This window comes from Melozone crissalis, unplaced genomic scaffold, assembly GCF_028551555.1.
Source record: "Melozone crissalis strain CALT ecotype California unplaced genomic scaffold, PUWL_Pcris_2 ptg000036l_1, whole genome shotgun sequence".
Taxonomy (NCBI): Eukaryota; Metazoa; Chordata; class Aves; order Passeriformes; family Passerellidae; genus Melozone; species Melozone crissalis.
The window spans coordinates 21,249,433-21,269,157 of record NW_026535814.1 but is presented as its reverse complement, the minus strand read 5'-3'; the positions used below and the strand labels follow the sequence as shown (position 1 = coordinate 21,269,157).

At 47.1% G+C, this 19,725-nt stretch overlaps 1 protein-coding gene across 2 annotated transcripts in view; it reads right to left on the bottom strand.

Moving 5' to 3' along the window:
- CTIF (cap binding complex dependent translation initiation factor) overlaps window positions 1–19,725 on the bottom strand; it is a 146,087-nt gene that overhangs the window by 89,109 nt on the left and 37,253 nt on the right. For both annotated transcript variants that reach the window (XM_054283461.1, XM_054283462.1), the window contains exons 4-6: window positions 12,767–12,840; window positions 11,835–11,939; window positions 7,910–7,985 (exon numbers count right to left, since the gene is read on the bottom strand). In XM_054283461.1, the coding sequence (XP_054139436.1) occupies window positions 7,910–7,985; window positions 11,835–11,939; window positions 12,767–12,840 (255 nt within the window). The remainder of the gene's footprint in view (window positions 1–7,909; window positions 7,986–11,834; window positions 11,940–12,766; window positions 12,841–19,725) is intronic.

Genomic DNA, 19,725 nt, shown 5'->3' with positions numbered 1-19,725 from the left:
TTTAAGCCAGAGCATAATGTGGTGACATTTTTGAGCCTGAAATGCCTATTGAGCTGTTATTTATACCCCAGCACAACTCCCTTTGCCCAAACCAGTTAATTCCCCAGAAAGCTGCAGTTCTCAGGACTAAAACTTCTGGACTCCTTAAAAGTAAAACAGAGCATCTTTCTTCACCATCCTCCCAGGAACAGCTCTCTCATACTCCTACTTCTTTGTGGTCCCTGGTCATGAACCCAAAACCCAGCACTTCCAATTGGTAAGCCCAACATCCTAGTCCCAACATCTCTTTGTGTCAATCCCTCTGTCATCTCAGCCTGATGAAAAGCTGCAAAGTCACCCACATCCCATTATTAATCTTATTTTGTGGTACAAACCAGTGGCTGGCAAACTGGGGTCCAAGGAATAGAGTCAGTCCTGCAGTGGGCAACCCATGGTGCCTATCTCCCTCCTTCTGAGGCTGGCATGTCCTTAACTTGGGGTGGGTACAACAAGGTAGGTGGGGGACAGGGACAGGTGGAAATGTGGGTGTTCAGAAGAACATCCCGCCCCTGACAGGGCAGCAGCACCTCCAGAGAAAGGGAGAACCCCTCAGCACATCTGGAACTGCTCTGGTGTGAGGAGCACCATGCCAGACTGAACCCTGCCAGAGCATCCCGTGGGGGATACACGGAGTTGAGGATTGTGTGGGCAAAGGTGGGATTTCCAGGGAGTCGTAAGATGAGACATGTTTAACCTCTAAGAACCAGCTCCCCGCAGGGCTTTAGTAGCTGAGAGGGTCACACACCCCTTTGGTTTTGACCTCATTCTGCTCAGATCCAAAATGCAGCTCACCCAAATTCAGCCCCAGGTGCAGAGAAACACCTGCAGGTTTCCCCGGGCTGGAAATGCACTCTGAGCCCGAAGTGGACACATCTGGATGAAGAGCAGCGTGCCCTGGCACAGGAGGGTGAGAGACACTGCAGAGTGGGGTTTCTGCTTGCAAAAAGCCTTTGGAAAAGCCTCATTTGCTCTGCCCAGAGCAGCGTTGCAGGGCCATGCAGCGAGGCCGCAGTGCCCTCTAGTGCTGCAAGGCTCCCCTCTGCCACCAGCCCTGTCCCCGCGGCCACCAAACACCGCCAAACTCCAGAGCTGCAGCATCAACCACCCTTGTCCCTCCCACCTTCCCTCCCTGCTCATCCCAAACCCAAACCCCTGACCAGTCAATCCAGCTGGGGTGTGAGAACATGCCAATGCCTCCTAGCCTGGCAAGCACAGCAGCCTGGCCCTAATTCTGAGCAGCTGACCAGTAGCAGCACCAGGAGCCACTACGGAACAGGATCTCTGTGCCCACCAGGGTGGGAAGAACCTGCCAGGAATTGTGAGTCAGCACTGCAACATCTGCCTGACAGCCAGAAGAGTAACACCAGTCCTGAGAAGAGAGCGCATGTATCATTTTCCACAATCAGGAACCCGCTCTGAGCCATAATAATGATAATAATAATAACAATAATGATAAAAATAACAACAACAATAACAATTTTAATAATGACAATGATAAAAATAATAATGATAATAATAAAGTAATAATGGAAATATCAAAGTTCCTGGTCATTTCTCCAGTATTTTGTTTATGCACTGAATAAGGCTATCGGGCTTATTCAAAATAAGGCTATGGTATTAGGAAACCGGATATTAGGAAAATTTTCTTAATGGAAAGGGCTGTCAGACCTTGGCACAGGCTACCCAGGGCAGTAGTGGAATTCCTATTCCAAATCCCTGGAGGGATTTAAATGCCATGTGGATGTGGCACTTGAGAACGGGGGTCAGTGGTGGCCTTGGCAGTGCTGGGGGAATGGTTGGACTCAGTGATCTTACGCGTCTTTTCCAACCTCAATATTTCTCCAATCCTGTGGTATGAAAGACCATCATAAACTGAAAAACCCACAAGAAGATCTACCCATTCCTGTGCATGTGATAAAACCTTCAGGGTTTGTAACCTTCAGGGATCATAGGGACTGTGCTCTGCCAACAGAGCCCAGGCCCATGGGAACCAGGGAGGTGATCACCTGCATGGGACATTCACGGCCTTGCTCCAGGATCTCTCCAGTGCTCTGGAGTTCTCCATGGCCTTGTCTGCCTTCCTAGCAATGGTGGCCTTAACTGTGGCATGGGAGTGGTGCTGGAGGGGCTACAGGTGACCACAGCAGTTTGCCCTCTCTGCCCCATGTGAAGGCCACTGTCAGCTGCGTCAAATGCAACCAAAAAAGGGCTACAGAAAGGCTGTGTCTCACTGGAAGCCCTGGCAAATCAAAATCTTTTTACTCAGGAGCAGAGCTCTGACTCCTAATACTCTGTGACCTGTACTCAAGTAAGTCTTGGCTCTTTGACAGGGACTTTCCACAGTGGTTTTAGCTGTTACTGTACTGGAAAGACCCTTGGGACATGGGCTTGTCAGGCAAGAAACCTTCTCGGCAGGCCGCGCTGTGCCCACACACTCTGGGCAGATTCCAGCAGAACGCGGGGGCCAGGAGAAGTAATCGCCCATGTTGGGGCTCCTAGGGAGGCACCCCCACCTTTTCATACGTGGGGGACACATAAAAGACATGAGGGTTAGACCCTGTGAGTGACAGCAGGGACAGAGCACAGGGGGCACACTCCACATGGACCAGGCCACTCCCAGTGGGAAGGGATGCCAGGCAGAGGGATCAGCCCACCCCAGATCCACCAGCACAGAGCAGCCTGCTAGGAGAGGGCCACACTGCCATGAGCTGTGAAAGAGGAGCAGCCTGGGTTGCCTAACATGCTGGGTAAAATGAGAACTGCCAAGCCTTGCAGTGTAGAAGGAGCAGGTGGTGGAGAGAGGAGGTGGTGAGGTGACAGCTCCATATGGTGATAGTGAATAACGCCACACCATCAAAGACCTGCCTGAGGGCACCAAAGTGACCTGTTCTCCTGCTACCACCTCCTTGGAAGGATCAGGGATCTGCAGGGTCCAGGAACAAGCCCTCACACCAGTACTGGACACCAATCTCCCCTCCTTGCCTGCAGAGCAACAGCAAAGGGATAGCTTGCCCATAATCTGTCCTCTCCCGCTGGACACCTGGGTTGGCTTATCTCTCTTTGGTAACCTTCCATATCTGACCAAACCCACATGGGAACTGGTCTATCTCTGCACCCTACAGAGCTGACAGGGAAGGAACATGGGTACCTCAGATGGAAATCATCCAGCCCTTCCTAGAGCCCTACACTGAGGTGCAACAATCCATGTCCCAGCGTGTCCATGTCTCACCTGGGGCAGGAACCCCAAGTGACCAGCCCATGCACAGGTCCCACCTTTACTCACATGAACTGTAAGGTCTGACTTGAAAATACTTGTCAGTGAGAAGAGGTCCCAAGGAAAACGGGCAAAGCTGCCTGTGGGTCCCTCAATTCAGGTGATTTTCAGCACCAGGAGAAAAGCAGCACAACATCAAGGCTGAAGGAAGAACCTACAGCTTACTTGCTTTTGCTTTCAAACACAGGCATGTGTGAAAAGGAAGAGTTTAAATAACAAATCTGTTTGCCTAAGCACCTATAGGCTGAACTACAAACCGGATCAGGAATCCTGGTGCTTCTAATCCTGTTTGGACAAAATCAGGAACGCAGTGGTGCTAAGAGGAATGTGAACAACTTGGAGTCTGCCTTTCTCCTAAGGAGCTTCTCCCTTGTTTCTCTTCCAACAAGGAAGCTGGATGACGACTGCAGCCAGAAGAGAAACAAGCAGTTTATTGTAACTGCAAGCATATGACAAAAAGGGTCAAGAATCAGTAAGGAAACGGAAGGAGATGAGCTGAAGGCAGTAAGATGCCAAACCAAATTATATCAAAGCCATCTTCCAAGTTTATCCCATTACAACAATAAAGCCCAGTATGCCTTTCAGAAGTGCCATATTTCCCCCTCCTAAAACACAAGACAAGGAGCAGCTGGGCAGTGAAGGCACATTCCCACATTCAAAGGAGGACAAGCCCATCCCAAAGGCACGAGTTCAGCAAACTGAAAGCCAAACTCTGCAGTACACAAGTCCAGAAACCACTTGGGACACATCCCAAAACTCGCTGCTTGTGTCTAGCAGCATTTACAGCACAGCCCTGTGACATGCAGCCTCCTGTGTCCTTTGTGAGTTGCAGCAGCTCCACAGGAAGGAGCAGGGTGGATCTTGCTCAGAAAAGCTGTGGCTGCCCCTGGATCCCTGGCAGTGTCCAAGGCCAGGCTGGACAGGGCTTGGAGCAACCTGGAAGAGTGGAAGGTGTCCCTGCCCATGGCAGGGGGTGGGATGGGGATGAACCTTAAGCTCCCTTCCAACCCAAGCTTTGTATAGGATAGGATTTGCATAGGATTCCATGATTCTATGATCTTGTGGAACATGAACTCTTGGGTTATTTTCTCTGGTAAATGTACATTTTGCCAAGGGCTCGCTTGCCAAGGACTCTGAAGACTAAATCTGGAACCAGAGCACTTGCATGTGACACATCCAAGCCTGAACAACTTCCCAAGTGCCTGCCAAAGGGAGCAAAAGCAAAAGGCATTGAGTCAGCCCTCCCTGTGACGTCTTCATGACGCCAACGTGGTTATGTGGTCTCCCTCAACAAAACAGCTGATGTGAAATGGAGAGGATGATAAAGACTCTTTCTGCATCTGAGCTGCGCCTCCCTATGCTGCAGATGCTCCCTGGTGTGCAGTAAAAAGCAGGTCTCATGAATGGAGAACACTTACCTTCAAAAGAGTAATTTTTGGCAGCACTTTGGTGAATTAGTGCCCAAATCCTACTGCAGACTCCTATGAGTAAGGAAGGATGAAGAGGTTATGGCTCATGAGCTGAGCCAAGACAATGACCTCATGAGCTCCTGGTCATGAAGCTTTCAAAACTAAAAACCTGTTCACCAGTAAAAACAAGCACCTCAGACGGATTTTGAAAGGATGGGCCACGAGAAATTAATTTAAATTACGAGTTGTGGTGAAGGAGTTGTGAAGCCTGTGCATGTCCACGAGATGGCAGAGCACACCATGCTGTGAGAGCATCCCTGAGGACTGGGATGCACGAATTCCAAACAAAAGGAGAGGATCTGGGGAAAGGTCGTTTATTCTGCTTTGTTTATTTTTCCACCTTTTAATTGCCAAATAGTCATAGGCTTTCCCTGCAATATTTTGTTAAAATACTATTGATAGACTTCAGCAGAAAAACTCATGAATAGGGGGATATTAACACCCAGATATCCAGAGTAGTCTGCTCAACCCCCAGACAACCACAATATTCTGCTTAATTAGGGACATCTCTGCATGTCTCTGTAGACACCTATACAGACCTGGACGTACACTGGAAATTAGTTCAAGATTCATGTCCTATGTCTATCACACTTTAACACCAAAGGCACACAAATCTCCAAGAAGCCTGTAAGCAAGGCTCCCTACCTCTCTCAAACATGGTGCTTTTAACCTTTCCATGGCTGCTGAAGAACACCCAGCAGCTAAACACTTCCATCTGAATTGTGCTGGAGGGTGCTTGGACCACCCCAGTTGTGCTGGAGGGTGCTTGGACTGGTTCAGTCCCACTGGAGGATGCTCAGACTACCCCAGTGGAGCTGGAGGATGCTCAGATTGGCCCTTCCATCTGTGCTTGCCTGCTGCAAGCAGCCCATGAGCTCTCAAACACGGAACAGGAGTTCATATATCACCAACCTGAAAAGCCTCTTCCTCAGGATGCAACACCCATGAACGCAACAACCCCACGGGGTGAAGGATTTTCCTTTCAGAGGCTCACACAAAGGAATATCTTCCCTTATGCCCCCCCTCCACTGCTCCACAGAGCCATTTAAAACAAGGGATGAGGAGCAGTAAAATCACTGTCAGCACTGCACGGCTGCATTCAAATCCAGTTAACAATGATATGTCAGGATTAAGCCAGCTGTCTGCAAGTATTTCACTTGTCCATGTTGAACAAGATCAACCCTCACCCAGAGCCACCTGGGTCCTAGCTCCCACAGACACATAGGGCTGCCTGCACATGCCAAGGTAAGCATGTCTGCAAATCAATGCAGCACTGCACGAGTCTGCCTGAGGCACGAACAAAACACCACATCCAGCATTCCCACTAGATCTTCCAGCTTTGAGATGTCACACCAATAATTAAGCCAGATATTAATGTATATATTGGAATGAATTCATTATATTCAATGTACTCTTAGGACATGATGAAATGATAGCCAGACCAGGAGGACCTAGCTTATTTAACAGCTGTTGATTAAAACCCTCTTGAAGGTAATCAGCTCCTCGCACCAAAGATGGTTTGATTCTTCATTTCCAATTATCCCCCAGGGAAACTAACCTTATTTTGCAGAATTAAAGGGGTTTGTATCAGCTGAACCTGATGTTTTTTCCCTGTGACCTAAAGTCCAGACATACCAAACATGGAAGAGACTGAGCAGGAAGCAGCTGCAGGCAGTGCTCCTCCCTGCCAAAGTCAGCTGCCCTTCTCCACTCCTTCATGCACTCAGTGCCAAATAGTTCACCCAAAAGAAACAGAAAGGCAGATTGTCACATGGTCTGCAGGATGAGCAAAGCTCTTCCTCACATGATGTGGGAGCAAGAAGCCTGGCTGCTGGAATCCGAAACGCAAGGAATTCTCAGAACTTTGGGGCTGTAAACCAAAGCTTGGAATTAAACACAAGATTTGATTTGAGACTTTGGAAAAGGCGCCCAAACTCAAGTACTAAAAGCGAGAATGTAGATTTATTGTTTAAGGCAGACACGGGTTAAGCTAAGTAGAAGAAAGTTTAGAGCTTTAGAGTTTAAGATATAGGAAAAATAAAAGTGGTTACAGAGGTGAACAAGGAGTTTAGAATGCAGCGCTGTGTATCACAACATGATTGGCTAAGAAAGCTCACACTGCAGCATAGGTGCATAAGACAAAATATTTAAGGGTTAGGTCAAAAACATAAATATCCTTGTTGGCAGTTTATTGTTTATTAGTTAATAAATCCTTAAAAGGTCTTGTAACTAGAGGTCTTGTGACCTTCTGAACCATGCAATGAAGATGCGAGCCAAACTCAGCCTTCCTGCCTGCGTAAAAGATTAAAAAAAAATAAATCACACCATCTAAACCTACTCAGAGGTCTCATTTCTAATTCATTCAAAGTTCCCACACTTGGTGAGCTCTTGGCTCAGCACTGAAAAGGGTAACACTAACACAGCACATGAGATGTTTTCATCCTTGCCTCTAGAGGCAAAGCGGTTTCAGCAGAAACATGCTGAGCATCCTCTGAAACTTGCCTAACTTAGGGAACTCAGCTCCTTTGAGGACTAGGGCTCTGTAAAATGGAAGACTATATGATGCTGACAAATTGATTTTTTCAACCTCTCTTCTGAACTGCAGGGTCTCATCCTGCTATTCCACAACATCCACGCTTCAGAGGTCATTTAACCAGAACTGCCAAAACTGCACAGAGAGATCTGGAGAAAGAACAGGCCGGAGAGAACACACACATGGATTACCACTGCATGTAAACATGGGCACTGCCCAGAGGGGCAATACCTGGGTCAGCACACAGGCACTGCTGGCTTCCTGGCAGCAATTTATTTTGGAGCTGTCAAGAGGGGGTGATGCTTTCCAGAATATCCTTTTCTTCAACACATGAGCCCTGTGTACATCCACATGTATACATACATGGGTATATACTGCCCTCAGTGTATCGCCTCCCAACAAAGTCTGCGTGGTTACTGCCCTTGCCCAGCACCAACACCTGAAACCACAGGCACAAATCTCCATCCCAACCCCTAAGGGACCCCAGCCCAGCAGCTCTCCCACTCCTGAGGAGGTTTCCTAAGGGAACAGAAGGCAGGGAAGGCTCTGTGGCTGGTGCCCACCATGGCAGGGGCAGGTGTCCTCATCACCTACCTGCCACACTGGAAGGACTTTCTCTATGTCGTTCAGGTTGATGCTGTCACCATCCTCGTACTTCCCCTTTCCAAGCCTGTGGCAAGAGGAAAACAAAACATAAGTACGTGAAAACTCGTTGGAGACACGGTTAATTTTCTATTACAGCACAAGGGGAATATCAGTTGTTGCTGCAAAGGCCTCTCATGGAAACAAAGAGGCTCTCTCTGGAGCAAGTGTGCTGTGCCTCCAAACACTCCCATGCAGGCGTAAAGCTGTTAATACAAAATTAAATGCTTTGCTCAGTCCTCTCCACCTGCACCATCTGCCACAGCTTGCAGACACTTTTGGTAGTAGCAGCAGTGAGAAAACCAAAGGCAGTCCTGAGCCCAGACCAAGCAAAACTGAAAGCACAGCCCACCTGGACAGCAGAAATGAGAGCACAAAGAGAGCAATGAAAAACGTTTCCTTTGAAGCGCTGCTCATTTGCTGATCTCCACGGGAGCTCCAGCTCCCCTGATGAGAAAGGTGTTGAAAATCAGCAAACACACACCTCAGACAGGAAGCAGCAATCAATATAAATATAAACAGACAATTTGAAAGACAAAGAAATTGGGATGAGAAGTCAAGCACTCACACACCATACACAGAATTGGCAGCTGAAGGACTTTCTTGGAACAAGAAATCAAAAAAAAACAATTCAAAGATAATTACTAGTTTTGTGCAAAGAGTTTGTGATGATACAGAAAAAGAAAGAAATAGTCAATAATTATCACCCTTCTATGTTCACAAACAACAGAGATGGTCTTTCTTCATTATCCAAGAATGATAAAATATTTTTTTTTGTCAGTTAGAAGCAAGATAGTGTTAAATAAGATACAGCAGAGACTTTGGTAGCAGCAGACTCAGGTAATCAGTGCCTAGAAGTCAGAGAAAAACAGATCTTGGAATTAGAGAAAACGGGAGAAAAAAATTGAGAAAAATGGCACATGCTGAAGTACCAGGCTCAAAATCCAGCAAACTGAAGGGAAGCAATTTAATTAACCCTAATCAACTTGAGAACCCTGGTTTAGTAAAAGGTATCTCTGACCATGGCAGGGGGGCTGGACTAGGTGATCTTGAAGATCCTTTCCAACCCAAACCATTCTGTGATTCTGTATTTATTGGAAATCAGAGGTGCTCAACAATTGACTTTCCATCATAGATGAAATTCTGACTGACTTACAAAGGCAAAAAAATAGTGTGCATACACATACAGAAGCACACATCTGAAAAAATATTTATATCTATATATTCATATAGATGAGAAAAATCATGTCACACATCTGGGTACAAACAATGCCAGCTGCAGGTGCAGAACACAAGTGTATTGTAGGAAAAGGTCATCTGAAAAGGGTGGGGACTGTCCCAGGCTGAATTTCTGACGCTGAACTGTGGCAAAAAGGCAGGGGATGAAGAGGAGGCAGGGATTAGGGGGAAGAAGGCAGCTTTCCTCTGGAGACAGCATGGCTGAGCCCCAGCTACAGGATCACAGGCAGCGCTGGCAGTTGTGTTTCAAAGAGGCCACAGGGAAATTCCTTAGAGTACCTGAAAAACTCAAGTGATACGTGTGCTTGGGAGATACCTGGAACGAAGAGAAAATACCAGCTACAAAAGGATGTTTGATCTGGAAGAGTACAAGCAGAGCAAGAGCTAGCACTGGAAATTAAAGCCAGATAAATTCAGGTCAGAAACACAGCACAGCTCTCTGCTTTTTCTAAACTGTTCCACTTGTGATTATTCAGCATGCCACCGAACAGCATCTCCCAGTAAAAGCAGGTGTCTCCCTGGAGGAAAACGCTTCACCCAACCAAAAGTCACTTGAGGTCACACAACTGGATGCAACTCCATGGCCAGCCTTGGACAACTGATCAGACTGAGGGATAAAATGGTTCTTTTAGTGTTGAAAACACACACTGAACAGCATAGTCCTTTTTTTTCCCCCCCTATTATTTTTTTCACTGCACAGCTAAATTTTTTAAAAAAGCTTCCCATTCAAGCAAGAGGGGAAAATGCCTAGCTAGCAGGTGGAGATTCATGGAGGCTCAGCAAGCTGAATCTCAGCACAGATTCACCACGGAGAGCTGATGAATGCACAATACAGTCAGCTTTAGAAATCAAAAAAATAAGAACAATTTTGTCTTTCTTTGTGCTTCCTCTGTCCTAGCCAGGTTACTTACATGGCACACATTTTGGAACATGCACTGTTTTGTGCTGATAGCATCTGCTTAACTTTTCTGCAGATACAATAATTTTTACTCCACTTTAACAGCTGCAACATTTAGGAGTGATTAAATATCTCACCTCCACACTGCCTCCTCTACCTGTTTGCAATGTGGGCATTCACAATACACCAAGAACCAGAGGAAAAACACAACAACAACCCTGCTCCATCCTCCCTGCAGCAGCTGTCACTGACAGGATCACTTGCAAGTGCCATCAACCATGGAGAACATTATATCTTTTTTTACAGAGGAAGCACATTATATCTTATTTTACAGAGGGCCCCTTCATCTCATTTTTCAAACTCATATGAAAAAATCGGATTGAACTTGACTAAGAGACTTTGTGACTTAGAAATTTAGTGTTGTGCTGTTCCAAATGTTCTGAAAATTGCTCTTTATAAATCTGCAGTATACCTTACAGAGCAGAAAAAAAGGTTGTCTGAGTCTTCCTGTCCCTGTATGGTACAGGAGCCTACTGCAGATGCTGAGCCTGGGCTGGTATGGGATTTCTGGCCTGGCTGGATGTTTCCAATCAACTGTTCTAATAACAATTCTAAACCTGTCTTCTAAACAAGATGTGCAGACCAGGCATATGGCACTGGCCAGTACTTTGGCAAAACCAAATTATCAGCAGAAAAATGTCTCCAAGAGAAGATTTCCATTCGTACAAACAACATGGCAGTGATGGAACATCAGCTGCAACCCCATCTTCTAGACCTGTTCTAATTTTTTTCCTTCCTCTGTGCTCTGAGTGATAGCATGAGGAAAACCTGATCTACAGAATCATGGAAAAGGGAGCTCTGGGAGCACCAAGTCCAAGCATTCCCTTGGCCCTGCCAAGGGCACCACTGACCAGTGTCCCCAAGTGCCACATCCACATGGTTTTTAAATCTCTCCAGGGATGGCAACTCCATCCCTGCCCTGGGCAGCTGTGCCAGGCCTGGACAACCCTTTCCATGAAGAAACTGTTCCTAACATCCAACCTACGCATCCCCATATGCAATGTGAGGCCTTTACCCTTATCCTGTCATTTGTTCCAGGGCAGAAGAGCCCAGCTCCTACCTGGCTGCACCCTCCTGAGTGGGAGCAATCGTTTCTCCACCTGCAGAGAACCTGCAGGGAAACGGTGATTCCCATCTGGGCAACGCTGGTGAGCCACTTGGTGCAGCACACATTTACTCGGTTTGACCAACCAACAGCCAGTAAGGAATCCAGAAATACCAGGGAAACCTGTGGAGGCTGTCACAACCAAAGGAAGCTGTTGAATGTTTTCACAGTTTTATGAAACACATTGATGCTCTCTCCTTCCCTGAACTCTTGCTGGGAAGAACAGTGTCATTCACAGCAACTGTAACCAGGTCAGCACTAAGCCAAGATCTTTCCTCCAATATCCAGAGATGTCTAAATTTAGAACACCAGGATCTAGGATACTTGGATCCAGAGTTATTTAAACACTGAGATGTACCAGGCAATGCGAAAATACAGAGAAGAACTCTGCTCCAGCTCAGAACTGGATGACAGAGGAGCCAGACACACTGATCATGGCGTTCTCAAACTCTCTGAGCAGTCCAGTGCTTCTTCCCATGTCCTCTGTGTGAGGTGTGCCACCAAGCCAGAGTTCCTAGAGCAAGGGAGAAGACAGACCTTCCTGGAGAGCACAGTATTGCAGACACAGCACTCACCCTTCTCTGTCTATGTGAGGCAATGGGTGTTTGGAGGTGTTTCGCAGCTTTCTGTGAAACTGGGTGAAATCTAGTTTTTCAGGCTGCAAGTCCCACGTTGCACCACTAGGAGAGAAAAACAGGGAAAAACAGAGAAAGGAAGTCCACTACTAATTAAAAACCACTGAGCTGAAGAGCAGAGAGCACACTGGAGCCTGCAGACAAGGAAAGCTGGCATTTCTGGAAGCACCACTCCCCACTCCCTGCTGCAGAGCATGTGGATGTGAGCCTCCAGCCTTCACACTGATGCATCTCTTTTCATTTTTTCTTGTTTTTTAGCTATGCTGAGCTCTTGGGGCTTGATCTAAGCCTCTAATTTTGATATAGAAGACACCCTGCAAGATATACTCGCTCTGTGTACCAAGAGGGTATTGCAACAGGTCCATGACATGATGTTCTCTCTGGTCCTGCACAACCTGTCTGCTCCAGTGACTCAAGATTATGCAGATTATGCATAAAACTGGACAGGAAGGATATTTCACTGCTTTCACTGAGACAGCAGCTGAAGAGTTCTTTCCAGCAGTTAAGAAGCCAACACATAATGGTACCTCCAACTAATGGGAGAATCAAATGCCAGAGCAGCAGCTCAGAGCTGACTCAAGTCTTGCCTGTGCAGTTCTGGGGTGACTAAAATAAACTAAAAGGTTTCAGGTGTTTGGACTGCAAACCCATCCAGTGGCCTCTCCAAAACGCACGGGATGCTTTATATAGACTGTGCTTGGTGCTACAGGCTAAATGGGGATGGGGAGGAGGAGAAGCAGTGATGTCAGCCTTACCAGGGTATTCTCTGGTGCCTGGGTACCAGCAGGATGGACATATCAGCAAGGGCTAAGACAAGGCACGGTCCATCCTAAAAGTCCACCCTCCCTTAAAGCAATTTAAAACCAGCTTACCTGAAGGAGTCAAAGGTGTTGGCAGCCCAGATGTCTGTGCCCAGCATGTCAAGGTTGCTCTCCTTGTTGCCATTCTAGGAGAGATGGAAAAGTGGTTACTTGTCAGGAGGCACATGGAGCTATCCCGGCCAGGGCACAGCCTCTCTCACCAGCCACAGGGGTGTCTTGGCTCTGCACAAGGGATCCTGTGCTCCTGTGTGAATCCATGCAATCAGAGACCCCTCACCTGCTGCACAAGTGCACCATGAAGGCAAGGAGTGAGTGACAGTGTCAGGCTCGGGGACACAGAGCTGTGCACAACGCAGAGCAGACAATGCACAAGCTCAGCTCTGACTCCAGCCCTGTCCTCCTGCCCCATGTCCACAAGCACCATTCACCAAGGTCCAGGGGCCAGGCAGAGATTCACAAAATCATTTAGGTTGGAAATGACCTCCAAGACTGAGTCCAACCTGTGCCTGATCCCCACCTGTCACCCAGCCCAGAGCACTGAGTGCCATATCCAGGCATTCCTTGAACACTTCCAGGAATGGGGACTCCACCAATGCCCTGGGCAGCCTGTTCCAAGGCTTAACAATCCTTTCCATAACAAAATTCCTCCTCATGTCCACCCTGAGTCTCCCCATGCCCAGCCTGAGGCCGTTCCCTCTGCTCCTGTCCCTGTTCCCCCCGGCTGTCCCCTCCTGTCAGGAGCTGTGCAGAGCCACAAGGGCCCCCCTGAGCCTCCTTTGCTCCAGGCTCAACCCCTTCCCAGCTCCCTCAGCCTCTCCTGGGGCTCAGCCCCTTCCCAGCTCCGTTCCCTGCCCTGGACACGCTCCAGCCCCTCGGTGTCTCTCTTGTGCTGAGGGCCCAGAGCTGTCCCCAGCACTGGAGCTGCCTCAGCAGCGCCGGCACAGGGACAGGCCCTGCCCTGGGGCTGTGTCACAGCGTGGCTGGGACAGCCCAGGGGCCATTGCCCACCGGGGCACCCTGTGCTCCCTGTGCTCGTGTCCAGCCCCTGGCACCACCACCCCCAGGGCCTTTCCCCACGGGCATTATAAAGAATCTCCAGTCAGATGTGAAACACCTTGAATCTTCCTCCACAGGCAGCTGCTTTTGTCAAAATGGACAACCCAAAGCACGAGCATCTAAAGCAAAGACCTCACATATGTTACTCAAAGCCCCTTCACAGTCACCAACCCTCACATGCCCTCCCTGCACAAAGAGGGCTGCCCCCTCCACCCTTTACAGGTGAAGTAAAGCAGGTTGGATTTTGCCATTTAAGATATCAGACTTGACTCAGTCTGGACGGATTGAATGCATTGCAAATTAGGAGTCCATATTAACCAATTTTCCCCTCAACATTTCTTGTTCAGATTACTCATAATCTTGCACATATTCAGACTATTTAAGCAACTCAGTCCAAATGGTCCCACTCCGGCAAAATACATGCTAGAGAATGTGGATTCCATCTCTCCCCATCATAAACCTTCTGTCATTTTTAAGTATTATTAATATTAACCAAGACATTATAAACTCATAAAAAAATGTGACCATTTCTTAATGAAGTCCCAGAGCTCAATCTGCTCACAAATTGAGCAACACTTTCCCAACCAATGTCAGGACACATGTCCTTAGTGAACAGATGGTTACATTCTGCAGTCATTTCCAGCACAACCAATTTAAACACCCGAAACTCCAAACACAGACACACTGCTCCCTTTTTAGTCTCCTCCAAGAGGTTTATGGATTATGATTTTAACCCCTGGGGATCTGCAAGTTGACATGTCTCTGCTCAGAAACAAATTACCAGAAATACATAACTCCCGTGATAAGTTACAGAAGAAGATGAGCTTTTTATTTTAGGCAAATGTAAGCACGATTTTCTCCCACTAAGGAGAGGAATTAGTTTCTTAAATCCTTATAAGCATCCAAATGCAGTGTAATGGAAGCACACATGTGCAGGTTATCACAGCTTATACACAAAGAAGAGACAAATCCATTTCAGGTGGTGAGGAGGTCAGGCAAGTCCGAGGCAGCAGCTGAACACTCTCACCCAGACCTGGTCCTCCTAGAAGATGTCCCATAACCTCTGGGAGACACTCCAAGCATCAGCCAGACTCCACAAAATGGTGCCAAAAAGGGCCTAGTGATAGCACACCTTGTCATTAAGTCCTGAGTCACTGTGGCCATTTCAAGACACCCTTGTGGTCCTCTATGACCTGTCTTTAGAACCAGTCTCTGTGTCAGCTCACAGGACAGGGAGCAGCCTTGCAGCCCTGGACTGCAGGGAGCTTACTAAAACGCTCACAGCACAATGCCAAGACTTAATAATAAGACTTCAAAAAGCCAATTCTCAAATCCAGGTATAAAAAAAGATTAAAAATGGCATGTATTTAAGAAAAGCAGTGACTTGCTGTCAGTCCCCCCAGGACTGCAATTATAACCATCAGCAATTTTAACATGAAGCTCCCAGTGACCCAACCCTCAGCTTTAGATAATCTTTTTCACTGAGAAGGAGTTAGTACAGCTGAAAATTAATTAATTCACTCGGAATGATAATTGAGAGAGACGCTTTCACGAGTAACACCAGTACTTGAGAGATGAGACATGCAGTAAATCAGATCCTGCACACAATCTGGTTTAAATGCACGTCCACAACCTCTGTCCTCCTGCCCCTGTGAGCACACATGACCTGCATCCACTGCTGCCCAGCCCCTGGAGCTGCCCACACAAACAGGGACGGGCCCACGTGGACTCTGGCTGTTTACCATGCATGCAGCTTCAGCAAATTCCCCACAAAGTCAGCATTTGCATGCACACAGCAGCTTTAGAAAGCCCAGCTCAGCGTCCCACCTCTCGCTGCTCCTCATTACCATCCTCCAGAAAACAAATAGGAAATCATGCCCTTTGCTGCACAACTGCAACCAGGTTAAATCATCACTGCACACAGAACAACACCAAGTTGCCGCCTGGGTCCCTGCTATAAATTCAGGGATTATCCTGTGCCATGTATTACTTAAGCATTTTTCAGTTCTGAACTTGAGGAGCTTCCCCCACTCTTCCTCCTTCTCAGCTGCCTACAACCCCTGGCTGCACTTTGGTAGAAAATAAAAAAAGATGAGATAGATACTGAACTGTCTAAAAAGGCTCCAATTCAGGGCTTCTTTGTTGAAAACTGCAAGTTGTCATGTGAAAAATACAGACAAAAATATAGAAATTTTGAGGAAGACAGTATTATCCCTGCTCAAAGAGGAAAGGATACGTTGAGTCTCATTCCCACCAGAAAGGACCATCACTTTCCAGATATAACCTGGTTCTATGGGTCCTCTCCCACCACAGCATGACTCAGAAGAAAAGCTATTTCCTCAAGATCTTCAGGAGGATGAAATGGATGAATGGACCAGGACTTTGACCACTGGTTCCAAACCTCAGAGTCTGCCATCCACTTCTGGCACAACTGGTGCTGATGTGTGCATAAAGGAGAGCAACTCCAAGAGAAGACAGGGCATAGGCTGACTGAAACTAACAGGAATGGTCCCTTGTCTCAGTTCAAGGTGTAGACGGACCTATACCCACATAAAAAGTTAATTCTTAAAGTCTTTTGCAGGGTAGGAAGGTGACTTCCCATACAGCCCTGCAGACAGCTCACACAGAAAGCAGCTGGACTTAAGGTCACCATTTAACACCATCAATGTGCTGCCCACTCATTCTTCAACTTCTAATGAAGACCCGACAGCAAATAATTACAGACATCTCTTGATTTCTCAAAACTGAAATACTCCAAGACTTCAAATACTGAAAAAATCCCTGATTTCCTCTGCACTTAACCAGCTGACTAGGGACTTCTTTCCCAAAGCTAAGGCAACCAGCACACCTCAGTGGGTCACACACCATGAGTGAATTAAACAGGTCTCTGCAGTGCCCTTCCCAGCTGACATGCACCCACACTTTGTGTGACACACACCACAAACAGGCCGTGAGGGGGATGCCTCCAAGAAGCAGCAAGCAGGGGACACAGCTCCAGCACCTCCACCAGGTGTACCTTGGCTGAATGCCTGAACTGGCTGCTTCTCCTGTGGCTGCCAGACCTGGATCCAGAGCCCTGCCTGGAGCTCGACCCCGGCCGGGATCCTGTGCTCCCACTGCTGCTGTGATCCCACTCTTCCTGAAAACAACAAACAGGTTGCTTTAGTCAAGGGCCACTCCATCCCACACGCTCCAAAACCACCGACCTGATGGAACAGGAGAGCTCCAGCTCCCAGGCCACTCGTGCCTGCACCTACAAAACCATGCCCGTGACCAGCATCCTGACTGTGGGGCCTCCTCTGACTCCTTTAACATGTTCTATTTACAGATGCAAAGGGATGACATTGTGGGAATCTCTGATGAGGATAAGATCTGGCCTTGGTGCTCTAGTGTATGCATGGGGAAAAATAACATTTATCTTCTCTATCTTCATGAGCATTAATTATGCATATTCACCAACCCCACATCCTGTAAAGCTGCTGAAGAGCATTTGGACAATGTCTTTAATAACACCCTTTAACTTCTGGTCAGCCCTGAATTGAGCATGCAGTTGGACTGGACAATGGTTGGTACCTCCCAGCTGAAACATTCCATTCCATTCCATTCCATTCCATTCCATTCCATTCCATTCCATTCTATTCCACTCCATTCCATTCCCCTCCCAGGCCCAAATAAACTTCTCAGTCAGTTTTCCCACTGTTGGAGTCCAGTTATTCACATGGCTGAGGACTCTTGTAGTTCACCAGGAAACTCATTACACAAATAACTATTTTTGTCTCTTAAGGAGCTGTGCCTGATGTTCTCCTTTATTCTCTGCTTGTTGTGCTGTCAAGTAAACTGCAGGTTTCTTGTTCAGCCCTCAAGGCATAATGACTCATCTGAAAACCAGAATAACTCACCTGACCAGCTCTACCCAAACACCCCACAAGGTCTCTAGGGAGAAAGGTGGATATTGTCATGGCAATTGCTCCAAAAGCTTTGCTCAGAGACTTGGGAAAGACTTCTGAAGTCACCTAAAACTATTAAAATCCCATGATACCACCAAGTGCAGAATATTCAACTCTTCCAAGTACTCTGAAATCTGAGAAATACAAAGGGAAGCCTGTGTTTTAGGACTGGTTGAGAGCTGAGGGCTTCAAGAGGGTTTCTCATGTCTCAGATGTTCTCATGGGGCTACATGAGGTCCTGCAGACACTGCCATGGGCTAAGGCAAGGGCAGGGCCACCTCAGCCTTCAAAGCCTCAAATCAAAACGATTCACCACTCAAACTGCTTTTGAACACAACAGCCAAGTCCAGGGCACAGACCAGGTCCCAGCTCCACCACTGCCACCTGATTTGGATGAGGCAGGCAGACAACTGCACAGCAGAACCTGAACTACCTAGGGTGATGCTACCTGGTGGTCCAGCATGGACCTGGATGCACAAGAAATATGGAAGGGTTCACCCAACACAAGGAACTGGAGGAAAACACTCCAGTGCTGGTTTCTGCATCACTCCAGCTGGACATTCTGCACCCTACAACCTAGTAATTTTCAAGCAAGTTTAAATACATTGTGGTATTGACTTAAACAGAGGCAATTATCTGATTTTCAAATTGTAGAAAAATGAAATTGGAATGTGGTTATTTCCACTGACAGTTAAAGCACCTTCTTCTTCCCTTCTTACCACACCCTTGCCCAAATCTCCCAATGGCTGAGAAATACCAAATGGCACAAAATGAGTTGTTCAATTGGCATGCAGGGATAAAAAACGTGGTGGATGTCAGGCAGGTCACTTCAGGAAGGCCTGGAGAAGAGCCAACCTTGTAGGATCCTGAGAAGTGAGAAATACCTCCTTTGACATGGGAAATATGTGCACCAGCTGAAAAGGTGGTTGGGAGAAATGCACCCTCATGCTTGATGTTTGAAGGATTAATTGTATCCTACACACTGAACATCTTGTTCACACACACACACAAGATTTCTGTGCCAAATGCTGCAGGTCAGCACATGCATCTTTTGCTTTGAAAGACACACTGAAAATAAAAACTGTTCATTAATATTCAGTACATCTATCTTTTAGGAGTGGTCTTCTGCAGACAATCCAAGATGTTGCAAATTCCAGAAATGCAGCTGTTGTGAGAAACGAGAATATTGGTATCGCCATACATCAATGCTCACCAAGAAAAACCACTGGATACAGCACAAAGTTACCAATTAGATCACAATCAGAGGTGATTTTAATAAACCAGCTTGTCTCCTGGCTCTAACTCATGGCCTGGGGCTTTCACCCTGTTTATCTTCCTCACCTTTATCAAGCACTGACACTAATATGGAAAACCAAATTGTTTTTTAAATAAAATTGCTGCATTAAAAACTGTTGAAATGTCTGCTGAAGATGCTCACAGTCCCAATTGAGAATTGCCTGAATACACTCATGCTCAAACTCACCAGCACAGCCAAGCTCAGTATTTCCTCCAAATTTCTGACTAATTGCCATAGATTAACAACTTTTTACTGGTACCTTACTGAAGGGGACTGAAATCTCCAGAATGAAAATATAACACCCAGAAACAGTCCCACACACTTCTGATGGCTTTGTGTCCTTCAGTAAAGCTCCTTCATGCTAAAATGGACCCTCTCTCTGCAGATTTTCTGTGGGAACTGGGCTGCTCACACCAACCTCATGGGTGATGCTCACGGAGTGGGTGAGAGCATGCAGGTGATGATTGTTCTTTAAAAAAACACCCAAGCAGCAAAACCCTTCACCAGCATCATTGAAAGACCATAAAAGCCCATTCCCAGACTCCAGAGGCAGCTGGAGTCCAGCAGAAAGCCATGGCTTGGCACTGGTGACATGTGGCACTGCTCTTCCTCCATCCTGTGTATGTTCCACACACAGCTCCTGCTAAACAAACCCACCATGCTGCAGGAACAGAATTGGCTGCCAAAGCTGACAAACACTGAAGAAACAG